General features: G+C 38.4%; 1 protein-coding gene across 1 annotated transcript in view; it reads left to right on the plus strand.

The window, feature by feature from the left end:
* The window catches only part of EYS (eyes shut homolog), a 939,662-nt gene that overhangs the window by 415,660 nt on the left and 508,828 nt on the right, over positions 1 to 15,174 (plus strand). The window contains exons 26-27 of the mRNA XM_059831070.1: positions 1,570 to 1,741; positions 2,268 to 2,346. Coding sequence (XP_059687053.1) covers positions 1,570 to 1,741; positions 2,268 to 2,346 — 251 coding nt within the window. The remainder of the gene's footprint in view (positions 1 to 1,569; positions 1,742 to 2,267; positions 2,347 to 15,174) is intronic.

The following is a 15,174-nucleotide window of genomic DNA, read 5'->3' on the forward strand; positions in this document are numbered from 1 at the left end:
TTCTTCCTTGTTATGAATTTCTTCCTTTAAAAAGCTGCCAGTAGTTGGGTGCATAGCGATGATAAAAGGCTATAGGGATTTTTCCTTTCCTCTTCACATTTGTGTATAAAGTAGCTGGGTTTGAGTTGAGACTGAGGTACTTCTGTAGATACCTCATTAAAGAAAGGCAGATGTTGCAAAATGGAGAGACAGAGGAACTGGTGTAACTTCTGACTTCTGGACACTTTCTCTGCTCCAGAGGAGGACCTTTTGTCTTAAGCATTCTTTTTCTCTCCTCCGCACTTCCCTTGGCCCACACCCCTGAAAAATCAGGAGAATGTTCTTGCATTATCCCTAGTGTACTGCTTTTGGCTGGGATAGAGTTAGTTTTCTTTATAGTAGCTTGTATGGTGCTATGTTTTGGATTTGTGCTGAAAACAGTGTTGATAATACAGGGATGTTTTAGTTACTGCTGAGCAGGGCTCACACAGCACCAAGGCCTTTTCTGCTCCTCACACCACCCACCAGCGAGTGGGCTGGGGGTGCACGGGAAGTTGGGAGGGGACACAGCCGGGACAGCTGACCCTAACTGACCAAAGGGATATCCCATACCATATGATGTCATGCTCAGCAATAAAAGCTGTGGGGAAGAAGAAGGAAGGGGGGACCTTTGGTGCTATGGTGTTTATCTTCCGAAGTAACTGTTACATGTGATGGAGCCCTGCTTTCCTGGAGATGGCTGAACACCTGCCTGTCAGTGGGAAGTAGTGAATGAGTTTCTCATTTTGCTTTGCTTGCCTGAGCAGCTTTTGCTTTACCTATTAAACTGTCTTTATCTCAACCCACGAGTTTTCTCACTTTTAGCCTTTTGTTTCTCTTCCCCATCCCACTCTGGGGGAGTGGGCGAGCGGCTGGGTGGGGCTTAGTTGCCTACCAGGTGGTAGTGGGCAGTAGCTGCCTACAAAGAGACCTAGGTACGTGTTGTTTGTCAATTAGTATTTCGTAAAGTACTCCGAGATGGTTAGATGGAAGATGTGTGGCACCAATTTGCAGGAAAATTAGAAGCAGAAAAGTGCACAACCTTATCTCTCATAATGAATGTCTTCAAAAAGATTTCAAAGAATTTTACATCTTGCATCATTTACCAAAAGCCCCTGCATTTTAATTTCAGTTTGAGAAAATAAGTATTACAGTTAGATCACCATCAAGAGATGTATCATTTTAATTCTTTACTCCTCTTATAGGAAACCTGTGCTACTCATCTTTCTAATAACTGTAAAAAACTCCTTTTGAAATTTCAATTTCTCCATTTAACTATTTTGCTTGCAAGTTGACCCTCAAAGTCTTCTTGCCTTGCCACAATTACAGTTGTTAACTTTGTAATGTATTGCAATATAACCATTCTTTTCAGCATTTTCATGTATAGATAATTCCAGTGGGATATTCTTTATTGATTAATATAATGAAATGTATAAACAACGAATGGAAATAAAAACAATTTACCTGGAATTTGTCATATGAATAGTTAAACTGTTAATTGGTTTGAGTTTAGAATTTAAAGCTTAGTCATATCTTCTGTTTTTTACACAGGTGATAGATGTGAAGTAAATATAGATGAATGTGTATCTACTCCTTGCCTCAACAATGGAAGTTGCATTGATGACATCAGTTCTTATAAGTGTCACTGTAGGAGAGGTTTTATTGGAACAAACTGCGAGATAAATGTTAATGAATGCTTGCCAGATCCTTGTCTTCATGGAAGGTGGCTATTTTTATTTAACTATTATTATTGCCAAGATAATGTACCTAAATAGCAATATTTAAGATTTAATGGTATGGGAAGGTTGATAAATACACTTTTAATTACGTTCTTCCATAAAGTAAGAGTACCAGCACACTTAAAGATGACAGATGTTGCCTGCTTAAACTAATATAATGTAGTGTTACATTATCTCAGTTTCTCTTTCATTTTTGTTCATTAGCATAAACCAGTTTTCAGTACATGTGGATTAATTAGGGTTTAATATACTTGAAAGCGAATCTTCAGCTGTTACATGCCAACGGGTTGAAATGGGGACTCGTCTTTTAAAATGAGAATCAGTATCCTCATAAAACCCCTCAGTACCCATAATATACACATTTGAAACCCATTATTAAAACTAATTAAAAGTGCAATGGATTTCAGTAGATTACATCAGACCACTATTTTGAAATGCATGGAATGATACTACTAGTGCTGAATCTAGAATTGCATAGCTTCATCTGAATAACACAATTTTGTATTTCAGATGTATAGATCTCATTGATGGATATCAATGCGCTTGTGAATCAGGATGGACCAGCTCGAGATGCGAGATAAATATTAATGTATGTCTTCAAATTTTATTTTAATTATAGGGGAAAGGGTAATATGCTGCTTGAAACTCATTTTTATTTAAGTAACTTCTGAATGGGTCAGTTTATTGAAAATGCATGACAGAAATTCAGTTGTTTCAAATCCATTCTGAAAAAGCTCGCTATTCGTTACTTACGTGAAACTGCATTAAAAAAGACCATTGAGAAAATGTCTAAAGAACTTTAAAGTTGAAGTTTGAATGACAAATCTGAAAAGCCACAGCCAGCTAAGCCAACATTACCTGAAAATCATTTATCCCTCAGTTCAGCGTGGATGACATAAGTACCTAATTTGCATTGTGAGCCCCATTTGCTGTAGCTTAACTGTATATTTGAATAGTAAACCTCAAGATGCAATGTTCTACACTGAAAGTAGGTATGACTTGTGTCTAAAATTTCAAAATCCAGGCAATTGTGGAATTCTGTGATACAAAACTGTGGTGTACAAAATACACTGCCCATTTCCTCCTCAAGAATATTTTTGCGTTATCATGGGGAATGGCTGTGAATAAGAAGGCATCTGTCTGTGCAAGTCTATGCCATGAGGTTTCCCATGGTCAGCAAACCAACTTGCAGAAGGTGACTGTGTCTGGCATAACAATGAACAGCCCTTGCAATGTCGGCCGCACTTTGGGGAAAGTATTGAATTGGTTTAGACTTTTTCAGGTTTTGTGCCAAACAGAGTTTAATCAGATGGTGGGGTATGATCCTTCTAAATGTATTTAGTCTCATGAGAAAATCTGGCATGAGCTCTGTCTCCCTTTAGGCTATCTGGCTTCTAATACTGTGCTTCTGAATTGTCAAAAACACATTCCAAAATGTTATCAAACTTCTTTTTAACTTACGTATGCATGTATGGACCTTTCATGTTTTTTTATATATAGCTAAAAGTACTAGATAACTAAAAATACCTCATATTACAGAAAGGAAGTATGGTCTATAACTTTTCTGTTGAAAATGCATGACAGTCTCACACAAAGAGTAAATCTAGCTGGAATATTATCTTCCAACTTCCTTTACAGAAAGAAAAAGCCAGAAAATAAGTAATTCAACTCAACAGAGTGCACATCAGGATATGATACTGCAAATCTGTATGATTATCAGCTGTTGCCAATGCTAATACAGAATACCCTTGGGTAATATTTTCTCTAGCAACATCCCTGATTTACACTTTCCTCCATTTTAAGAGAATGAGAGATTAAATGACCTGTAGACAACTGCATAAAATCATATTCAAAAGATAACCACATTTCATACTGAGGTGTTTGAAAATGCATAGATTACAAATTCATAGAAAGAAACAATATACGTATACATTTAACACATAAGTCTGTCAGAATGATGGCTTCATTTTTTGATATTCATTCTATTTGCATGCAGTGTGATTCCCAGATTAGACTATTGACACGCTGCAGGTGTCATATTTTTAAAGGCTCTAACACTGCATTCATCGTGCTCAGACATATATCATGCCTATGCAAGTCTTCCAGAGATGAACAAGGCTTTCTGACTGTGTAGGGGTACACGCATCGGGACAATCATGGTAGGCTCATGTTTTATAATTGTTTTCCTCTAGATTAACATCAGTCAGTTCTTTTCTTTAAAAAAAAAATCAGGAATTAATCCACGTAAATATACTTCAGTATTTTTTTCACTTGAGGATACATTTTTTTGTATTAAGGTTTATGCAACTGCATTGGGTGTAGGTGCCAAGGTTTTGTTTAGAGGGGGCGCTGCAGGGTCAGCCTCTGTGAGAAGAGGCCAGGGGCTGCCCATGCTGGACACAGCTGGTTCTAGTCAGCTCCAACAGACTCACCACAGGACACAGCTGAGCCCCTCAACCAAGATGGTGGCACCTCTGTGGAAACATTTAAGAAAAATGGTAAAAAATGCTGCTCAGCAGAGAGGAGTGAGGAAAAACTGTGTGAGAAACAACCTGGCAGATACCAAGGTCAGCGAAGAAGGAGGGGAGGAGGTGCTCCAGGCACGGGAGCAGAGATTCCTCTGCAGCCCCTGGAGACAGCCATGGTGGAGCAGGTATTTCCCTACAGTCTGTGTAGAGGACCACGCCAGAGCAGATATCCACACTGCAGCCCATGGAGGACCCCACGCCACAGCATGTGGCTGTGCCCTGAAAGAACTGCAGCCCATGGAGTGCCCACAGAGGAGCAGGCTGTGGGCAGGACCTGCAGCCTGTGGTGAGGAGCCCATGCAGGAGCAGTTTTACCCTGCAGGACTGCAGTCCGTGGAGAGGACTCACACTGCAGCAGGGGAAAAGGGTGAGGAGGAGGGAGCAGCAGAGAGGAGCTGTTACAAAACGACCACAACCCCCGTTCCCCACCTGCCCTGCACTGCTCAGCGTAAAAGGAGGAGATAGAAGCGTTGGGAATGGAGCAGTGAAGTTGAGCGTGGGAAGGTGGGGTGGGAGGGGAGGTGGTTTTAGATTTTGTCTTTGTTTCTCGCTGTCCAAAAATCTATTTCTAATTGGCCATCTTATTTTCTTCCTTTGTCCTGTTGAGGAGGCAGAGTGAGAGTGTGGCTGGGTGGGCGTTGCACAGCTAGGCAAGGTGAACAACTAAGCTGATTCAAATAACCAATTTAAAAATAAAATATATTTATGTATATATGTATTTCCCTAGATATACTTGGAATTTTTTTATTTTTCATCTTGGATTTTTTCATCCTCTACATGTGTTGCAATATAGCTTGCAAGAAAATACACTTCAAGACTTTATCAGGTTTTCTAATACTTTTAGAAAAAAAAAAGCACTTTATATCTTTATAGATATACCCTATAACTTTTGCATATCTAACATGGAGTGTGGATGTTGGAACTGCCCTATCTACTACAGTTTTCATTGATTTTTCATTCAAGAAAGAGTAAGAGAAAAAAAACATGAATTAGTTGCAATACACGTGATTTCATTTGACATTTGCATATTTTTGAAATGGTAAGTTGAATGTATATAATTGAAAATTGATCTTTTCTCTCTGATACAAGTAAACACAGATTGCTAATATGGTCAGGAGATCATTAGTAATAGACATTATTTCATACTTATTTTTGCTTTTTTTTTGCTATGACTGATTCATTGTCATTGATAATTGTGCTTTTTCCATGCTCAGCTAAGGCTGTCTCGTGCTGTCTAAAAGGGAGCAAAAAGTGTTTTGACTCTTTACATAGGAGGATATTCAGCTTGTTGGTGCTTTTGCTTGTATCTGATAGGAAGCTGTGATCAGACTGCATCCTGGAATTATTTTGTCTGGTTTTACTGATCTTTTCTCTCTGTTTTCATGAAAGACAGAAACAAGGGGGAAATCAGGAAAACCAACTAATTTTCTATACAAAGGCACCACAGCTGATGCACCTGTGGAGTCAGAGAACAATATTCTGCTATTCCAGCCAAATAAGGAATTATTCACCAGGACTTGCCAGATTGCACAAAAGAGATGAGACTTTACAGCCATATAATGATCTGTGATTTTATTGGGAGGAACAGTGGGGTTCAGCTTGCCTAACTTGAGGTGTCTTTGTGAAAGCTAGTTGTCTATGCACTTACTACTATAGTCAATGAAAATGCGTTGAATATTCAGGGAGATCTGCAGAGCTCTTCAGCTGATTTTGGAATGGACATCTGCATTTCATTACTGACTGTGATAGGTTGCACTAGCTGTGATGACTAGGTCTTAATGGACTATAATAGGTAAGCCAGAGAGTAGAATCCCCTCCCCAGAATTCTCTCTGTATATGCTTAGCATATATTTGTATGGCAAACATTGGTGAATGTATAAAGAGCCTCCGATAAGCTGGATGCTCTTATTTGTGCATGTGTGGGGCTTTTTCAGACTGAGTATTTTTTACCTATTGCTAACTAGTTTAAAGAGAGTTAAGTAAGAGAAGTAGTTTCTTCAAAGAAGCTAAACTAATGTAAACTTCCAAAAAATAATGTAATTTATGCTCAAGATGCAGACAGGTAAGTCTAAGAGTGGGAGGAGACGGAGATAGCCACTTTATTCTGCAAAGCACAACGTGTGTGATTACCTACCCATAGGACAATTTCAGTCTATGTAACATTGCAAGGACCTCCTGGCCCTGAGGTAGTAAGTTTATTTTAAGTAAGAGTGACTGAACAGGAGATTCTATTAAATGAGGAAGTAATAGAAAAATAAGAGAATAGAAAGTGGAGAAGTAGAGAAATAGATGAGACCTGCAAGAATGTTGCAAGAGTTTCACCTCCAAAGTGGTAAACCCTCTGCTTCTGAAGAGTACAAAAGCCTTAGGGAGGAGGACATTCCACTGATAGGCATATCTCTTGCAATAAGAAAAGCTTATCGACTTGCATCAGGGATGCTATAGAAACAGAGAGTACCTTAAAAAACAGGACTATTCCGTTATTAGGTACATAGGTAACTGGGTTTATGACATCAAAGAAGCTTTGGATACAAAGTAATGTGCTTCGCATCTGGAAGGATACTGGATCTCACAATATCTCTAGAGACATTACTTAAGTGTACTGGAAAGGAGACAATAATTGTGACTGGTGTTGATAACCAGTAGTGGAGGAAAGTGTAGGAGGGATGTTCGTGAGGTTATAAATTCAGGCTGGGCAGGAAACTGAAGTCTAGAACAGGCATCTAGCTTTCTTTGAAAGACTGCCAGTTCCATGTGAGACCTGAGAGGCAGACGGAGATCCAACCCTAGTGCATGCGTAATATGCTGGTATAGACAAAGGAAATTCAAATGCAGTTGAAAATGGAAAACCTTTTGAAATTGGAGGAGCCTGTACAAGAATGGATTGCACCTTTATCATCATGGAACCAGGCTATTGAATGAAAATTAAAATGGTTGTAGGGGAATATTTAAACTAGATGCTTGGGAAATGCTGACAAGTGTAGAAGAGCACTATTTAAGAATGACAGAACTTAAAATCTGAACATGACTAATGTTCAGCATGCCTCTGAAAAGACCAGCATCTGGCTCAAGAGGTGTTAATGACAAAGATGGTATCTATGAGTGACCATAATACAGCTAGGTTTATGACCACATATTGGGTACTGTGCACAGTTCTGGACCTTGCATCTCAAGAAGGCTGTAGTAAGAGTTAGAGAAGGTACAGAGGGCAACAAAAATTACATTAATTGAATAGTTGCCTTGTAAGGAGAGATTTAAATGGCTGAAACTGTTCCAATTCAAGAGGAGAAGGCTGAGGGGAATGTAGTTAAGAAAACTGACAGTGGTAGATAAACTTAAATGGAAAATTTCTTCATCAAATTCTGTAGTAAAAGAATTGGGGGGACATGATGAAAATAGTCAGGGAAGCATTTGGAAGAAATAAAGCACTTTCTTTCACAGAAAGCAGAGCACCTCTAGAACTTGCTGCCACAGAAGGCTGGGGAGGCAGGTGATGTCTTACTAGGTTCAGAAAAATTAGTCAAGTCATGGACAATAGGTCCATAAATGAACGATAAATGAACCAGTCAGGGAAGTACTGTTTATCATGTCTGATTCGACAGCTCTGCTTGCTGGGAGGATGCATGGGACATAAACTGTGGAAAGTGGCAAAGTGCACATGATTTTCCTAAAGTGGCTTTCTCTCCACCACTGTTATAGACAGAACACTGGGCCAGATGGAGCACTGGTCTGATCCAGTATGTTCCTTCTCTGTATTGTTGTCTAAAAAAATGGGTTTATTATTTTTCTCTTCTCCTTGTGTCCATAATCCAAGATTTTAAAGCAAAATATTTTGGTCATTTTGAACTCATTTTGAATTGAATGATGTTGGATAAAACAAATATTCTGAAATATGGAAATAAGTTTTCCCTGTTCATTCCACAAAATGTTATGTGTAAATTTAATCCACCAAATGAAAAAACTTTGGGAAGTTAATAATTAAACAATACGGACATGTGATAATAACAAAAAATTTACAGAAAAAATAGAGTCATAATTTTACTGGTTAGAAAAATACACTTAATTTATAATTTTGTTAAATATAAAATAGAAATAGGCATCTGGAGCATTCATCTCAATTCTTAATGAGATTGTTACATGGTAACAATACTGTTGAGATTTATTCTAAAGTAAGAGTGCACTTCAAACTCCCATGTGAGTGGAGAAGTCCATAACTTGGCGAACCACACAGTTTAAAGTAAGTGCTATTTTAAATTTAGAAAGGAGACCTGGGCCTTTTGGTCTCTTAATAGCAGTCATAATTACGTCACATAATTGGACTCATGATAAATAAATCAAACTGTGGTAAAACATCTTTGAAAGGAACTGAAATGTATATATATAGTTTCCCACTAATGCACTGAACCATGGCTATTTTGCATAACTATGAAATAATATTAAAACATTAAATTGTATATTTCCTATGAAGTGATACTGTAAATTTAGACTTTTTTTTTGAAATCTAGATTCAGGGTGCATTAAAAACTATATGCATACCATATTTTATAAGTACAAAACCTTGCTTCAACACATGAATTAGTTTCTAAAGCATTTATTTACAGCATTGATTTCCTTTCTGCCTACTTTTTTTTATTCTAATCTAAGCCCTTAACCACATGGCTCTTGTTTATCACAAAAAACTCCGCTTTTGACCTAAGAATAATTTTGCCCTCAGTCCTATCATTAAATGACCGGATACATGACTCCTGAAAGCATGTTTCTTTCCTGGTGCAGTATCTATCTTTGAATTCCTTTCTTACCTCTTTCTTTTCAACTCCATCGAATTCAGGTTTTAAAGCTCTGTTTGGTTCTACCTTCTACAAGTCAGTGACTTCCACCTGGAATCCAGTTTTCTCTCAAATACCAGGATGCTTGCTTCCTCTTCCTGAACTGATGTTTAAGGCCACTACTTTTTTCTTCTTCAAGTCTTCCCTTACAGTTAATCACTTCATAGTTGTCTACAAAGAAATCAGACAGCAAATGGTAGTTGGGGCTTTATAGCATACGTATTCACAGGAAATTGGACCGTATAATGCACCACATACATATAAGTATGTCAAAAAGTAGATTTTTAAATAGCTTGTGTATAGTTCCGGTAGACCTTTTTCCCCTCATGGTGGATTTGCATGAGTTATTTATGTTTAGAATTAGTCTGCTTTATAATGAACTTTTTTGATATAAAGCAAAACTTCACTTAAATAATAATATATCTGTCATCACAGGTTGGGGTTTTTTTTACCTTGTATCTGTTCTACAGAAATAGATTTTGAAGTGTTGTTAGAAATAATTTTTTATGTCTAGTCAGAGTTTCCAAGGATGACTAATGAAAAATAGTCCTTTCTGTAGGAAAAGGGAAAAAAAACCCTAACTTCTAAAATGCACTTCTAGATTTTGTTTTAAGAAACAGAGTTGAATTTACACATTATTTGGAACAACAGTACATGTTCACTATTTTTATTAATTTGCTAAAATGTGTCCCTTCATAATTATTTCAAGCAACGGATTGTGACTATGGAAATGATACAGTGCAATATATAGAAAGTTGGAATTTCTTAGGCAGGTTGACACCACTTACAAGGGCAGATGTCAGTATGGACCCACAGTTTTGGATAAGGGAGCAGTATGCCTTGAGGAAAGTGCTGTGCCTTTCTAGGTCAGTGGCTAGAGTCCAGATTTCAGAACAATACTCTGGCAGCAGAACCAGTGGACTGTGCCAGGCCAGGTGGGCTCTCTTAAGGGACGGTCATCCCTTTCCTAGTACAAACAAGATTTACTACAGCATGACATTCAGAGAACAAGAAATAATAAGTTACTGTGCTCTAGTAAATGTAGTGGATCTTGTTTTGCATTGTTTGAACTAAGGATTCTTAACCTACCCTTGAAAGAGTTGCATAACTAGAAATCTTAATATCCTTTTACTTTTTTGCCTTGACCTTTAAATTGTCTGACTATGCTAAGAAAATCAATGAGGACCTATATGTACCGTAGCAATAATTTAGTAAAAATAAAGCCAGAAAATCAGCATTCTGTTCTCCTGTCAGAAGTTTGTATATTCCTTTCATTTACAGCCCCATGGAAACTTAATACTTGTATTTAACTTATGTTTGCCTAAAGCATCTGTTTTAGAGAGATATCCAGTCTTTATTTAAAAACATAAGGAGGTAGAAGATCAACTACTTTTGACAGTTTTACAGTGGCTGACTCTTAGTAGTAAAGTTGGACCTTACCTCTAGCTGGATATATCCAGATTTGGGAATCCAGGTAGTTGGTTTTGTACTGACTTTCTGTGGGAGTTAAAATACTTGTTAATGTATAATACTTCCTGTGAAAATAACTCTGCACTGCCATTATCTTTCTCAGTTTTCTTGGTGATAAACTAGACCTAAGAATGCTCATAGAGCCATCAAGAGTTCTGAAACTTCTTATAGCAAAGAACTCACACTGATTATTGCTTTTAATAGCTAGAAATGGACCTGTACTCCAGGAATTTGTCTAATCATTTTTAATCCATATGTATTATTTATGTTTTCAGCAGTATCATGTGAAAATGAGATATATGATGTAATAATGTTTTTGAAGAAAAATTCTATCCTAAAGATTCTGTTAAGTGTTATTTTCCTTAGACTTAGCTTACTGTAAGGCATTTGATGTAGTACCTAAATCATTTTATACTCTCAGTTTTTTGACATCTGTTATAAAAAACAGATTTTAGAACGTGGCAAAATGTTTCTGTTTCCCCTAGCCATAAAAAGAGGAATAATCACCTGCTTAAGTGTAAGTCACAGTTCCCTGCTCTGAAGACTTAAGGATAGCATTAGCAACTTTTTCCATAGCATTGCAATGGGAGTTCATGTTGATAGCTTGTTCATTATAACTTTCAAATCTTTTCCAGGGTCATTGCCTGTAAACAACTCATAAACTCAAAGGATTCCTTGTTAGATCAAAATGGGAAAAGTGTATGCTTCACAGAAAAAAATGAGACTTAGGAAAAAAAAGCCTACTGAAAGGGAGCCCTCCTGCCTTACTCTAGAGATCAGATATAAGAAAACTCAAAGGTACTTGGATGAGAATAAAGTGTGTCAGATTAGCGAAGTGAAAAGATAAAAACTCTATACAGATAATTACAATTGTATAATTTCTGTTTTGTTAAATCATTTCATTTATTTTTAAGGGAGCTTATTGAAGCTGTCAGTGTTTTAAAAGATGAGCTAGGAAGGGGAATATTGGTATGCTGTAAAATGTGAGCACTGGGCATCATTTACAGATGTGATGATGTTTGAGGAATGAGCAGAGCACCCTGACTGAAGTTAATAAGGGGCACTTACCTTTTTATTTTTTTTGTGAGAGTGGAAGAAACAAACTCCTTTAGACCAGGAGGAACCTGCCAAGATGAGGCCTGAGCAGCATCTCTTCTGGCCTTCCCTTGGAGATGGATGGCTGCAGCCCTGATTCGGCTGAAGCTGCCTGTGAAGGGAACAAACTAGAAAACAGAAAGGGAAAAGATAGAGGGCAGTGATGGCCACAGAAAAAGCTAGGCAATGCAGCTCAGTTTGGAGAAGTTACTTGCTCTGATGTGACAGAAAAGGAAGTTTCACAGTCTGTGAATAAAGAGGTGTGGTGAGTTAACATTGGCTGGCTGCCAGACACCCACCCAGCTGCTTTTGCACTCCCCCTCCTCATCAGGACAGGGGGAGGAAGTAAGAAAAGCTTGTGGGTCAAGATAAGGACAGGGAGATTGGTCATGGTCACCAATTACCATCACAAGCAAAACAGACTCGACTTGGGGAAGATTAATTTAATTTACTGTCAATTAAACACTTTCCTCCCAACCTGCCACAAAAATTGCTTCTGCGCAGGCTCCTCTCCACAGGCTGCAGCTCCTGTCAGGAACCTGATCCCATGTGGGCTGTCCATGGGCTGCAGCTTCCTTCAGGGGACATCCACCTGCTGTGGCGTGGTGTTCACACACGTGGCAGCGTGGATATCTGCTCCACCATGGTCCTCCATGGGCTGGAGGGGGCCAACCCACTTCCCCATGGTCTTCTACAGCGCTTCAGGGGAGTCTCTGGTGGAGATTGCCTGGAGCATCACCTCCCCCTCCTTCTCTGACCTTTGTGTCTGCAGGGCTGTTCTTCACACTTACTCCTCACTTTTCTCTCTCACACTTTGATGCACCATGTTTTTTACTCTTTCTTTAACAAGCTTTCCCAGAGGCACCACCATCTTGGTGTGGTGGGTGGGTTGGAGCCGGCTGGAACCGGCTGTGTCCCGCACGGGGCAGCCCCGGCCTCTCCTCACAGGGGCCGCCCTGCAGCCCCCACTCTAAACAAAACCTTGCCATGTAAAGCTGTTTTAACAGGATTGCACCAGAGAGATACCTGAATTACCTCAGTTTCTTTTCTTAAAGGAAGCAATCTGCAAGGCCTGGAATAGTGTGTTACTGCTCGGGCAAGAGGACAGTAGGCCTGTGAGGCCAAGCTGAGTGTGAATTTGGAGAGGCTCACACAGAGTCTGTACACTGCTGCAGCAACAGGAAAGCCTTATGCCTCCTGTTCACACCCCAAGTGAGCCACAGAGGCCCCAGTCAAAGGACGAGATTTTCTGTGTTCTCAGAGGAGACTAGAAATGAAAGGGTTGCTTGAAAGAAAGAAAGACATCTGAGAGAATAATAAAAAAAGAGTACTCACTGTTTCTAGAAGGTCCTGAGGAGTCACAAAAAAGTCAAAGAGACAAAAGCTGTCCTCACTGTTACTGCCCCTCAGTCTTTCAGTGTTATGACTGCTCGGTGGTACCCGGAGATCTCGGCACTGTCTCTGCTTTCTAAGTGGAATATTTTTGCTGAGAACTCCAACAAGGAACTGAAAGTAATTTTGTGATTTCTGGGGGGAGTTTCATTTTGGCATTTTGTTCTTTGTGGGGTTTTTTTTGTTTGTTTTTTTGAATCATTCATTGCTAGCAAATTTTTGGTAGAAGTTACACTATGTTGTAATAGGAATAAATGTCATGTAATGAAGTACTTGCTCTATGCACATAGATTTCATCTTGGAGTAAGTGACACTGCACATAGATATATCAGCGGTTCTGTTCAGGTTCCGCTAGCTGCATTAACTACTCCTGATCCTAATACCTTCATACTTATTTCTTCACCTTCCATTGAAACTTTTTTCTGTGTTTTTTGTCAGATGTCAAAATTAAAATTTTAAAGTCCCACCTATGATATCCTTTTATGCTGCCAATGCGTTCAGTCACCTAGCAAATACCCGATCTGTCAAAAGGAAATACTGATTTCTGCCTACTTTGTTGAATACACAGGCATATTAAGACAATGCATCATGGTCACCTTCTTCTCACTATTACTGCACAAGGCTATTTAAAACAGAGGTGATGTCACACTAACAAAGGACAGATTTCTGCAGACAGTTGCTCCTGCTTCCACAAGCACTAGTAGTTCAAGCTAAAATAAATATATTTAGAAAACAACTTTCTGAAAAGCCTTATCAAGAGGACTTGTGCAGAAAATAACTATGCAGTCTTACTTCTTAAATACAGATTCCTTTTCAACCTATCCTCTTCTTCCCTTTTTTTTAATCTAACTAGATTTTAAAACTTCCAGTCACATGATTTCCGTTTGTTCCTTCTAAGTGTCAGTGCCGACTTAAGAACTTCTCGTGTCCCCATCTTCAAATAGTTCTTCCCTCATAATAGTTTCCAGGTTATACTTGCATAACCCATGATTATGCGTTATGTGCTGAGAAACAAATTAGAAAACCAGCTTTCAAAAAACATGGAAAAAAGGTTTCTTTGGCCTGTTTTTGTTCTTGTTTTGTTATTTTGAGTTTTTAACAAGCATTTTAATCTGTTATTCTGACACAACTAAAAAGACAATGCAGCATGATTTGGGGTGAGGAAATAGCAGGGAACAGCAGAAGGAATTAAGAACATCCTAAGCCAGAACTGCACCTGAAACATTCATAATCTAAAACAACTAGCAATTCCTGTAGAAGTTTATTCCCCTTTGATTTCACTAAGAAACTAAAGTCAAATTACTTTTGGGCTTCAGGCCTGGATTGCTGATCAAGATCAGAGTATATATTTCTGTTCTGCAACATAATCTACAGATTTTTAGCTGCCGTAAAGGTGCCAACTTTAAGAATAGTACGAGTATATGAGTGTGTAGTGATGGTAACAGAGATTGCCTTTTGCTTCCAACACTGTATACCTCCTTTCCCCCAAAAATGAGATGGAGAAGAGGAGAGGAAAGAGAAAAATAACATGGAGAAACTGGCCTCATGATTAGTGAGGTATTGCAAAATCAGTTTCTTTTCTGCTACTGGCAAACATCAGATTCTAACGACAAAAAATTGCAGTCACGCATATTTTATCTGCACATGAACAGCATTCAGTGTATTAGCTTGAGTTATTCGTCACCATTGAAATTTGGTATTTATTCTCCGTATCTGCCAACCAAATACTGAAAGTTTCTAAGGGACCAAGCCTGTGCTGCTCTCATTGACTGCAGGAGTGGTAGTGATACTTACTTGTTTTACAAAAACAGGTTATTTGTAAAATTTTGGAAGGATTACTGCAAGATGAAGACTTTGTCTTTGAAGCTTAAAAATTATGCATTTTTCAATTCCAGATCAAAATAGCATTTCAGATTTAGTAAAGGTTAAAAAAACGATTGAAGAAAAGAAGGTACAAAATGAAGTATAAGTAAGTGAGCAATTGTGACATGTTTATGTATCAACAAATTTGTGTTTTGGAAAAACTAAAATGACCCATCTTTGTGAATATTATTTTGGTAATTTTCAGGTTTCTTAGTTATTCAAAGGCAATTTTCCTTTGACAGG

The sequence above is a fragment of the Gavia stellata genome, chromosome 2 (genome assembly GCF_030936135.1).
Source record: "Gavia stellata isolate bGavSte3 chromosome 2, bGavSte3.hap2, whole genome shotgun sequence".
In the NCBI taxonomy this organism is placed as follows: domain Eukaryota; kingdom Metazoa; phylum Chordata; class Aves; order Gaviiformes; family Gaviidae; genus Gavia; species Gavia stellata.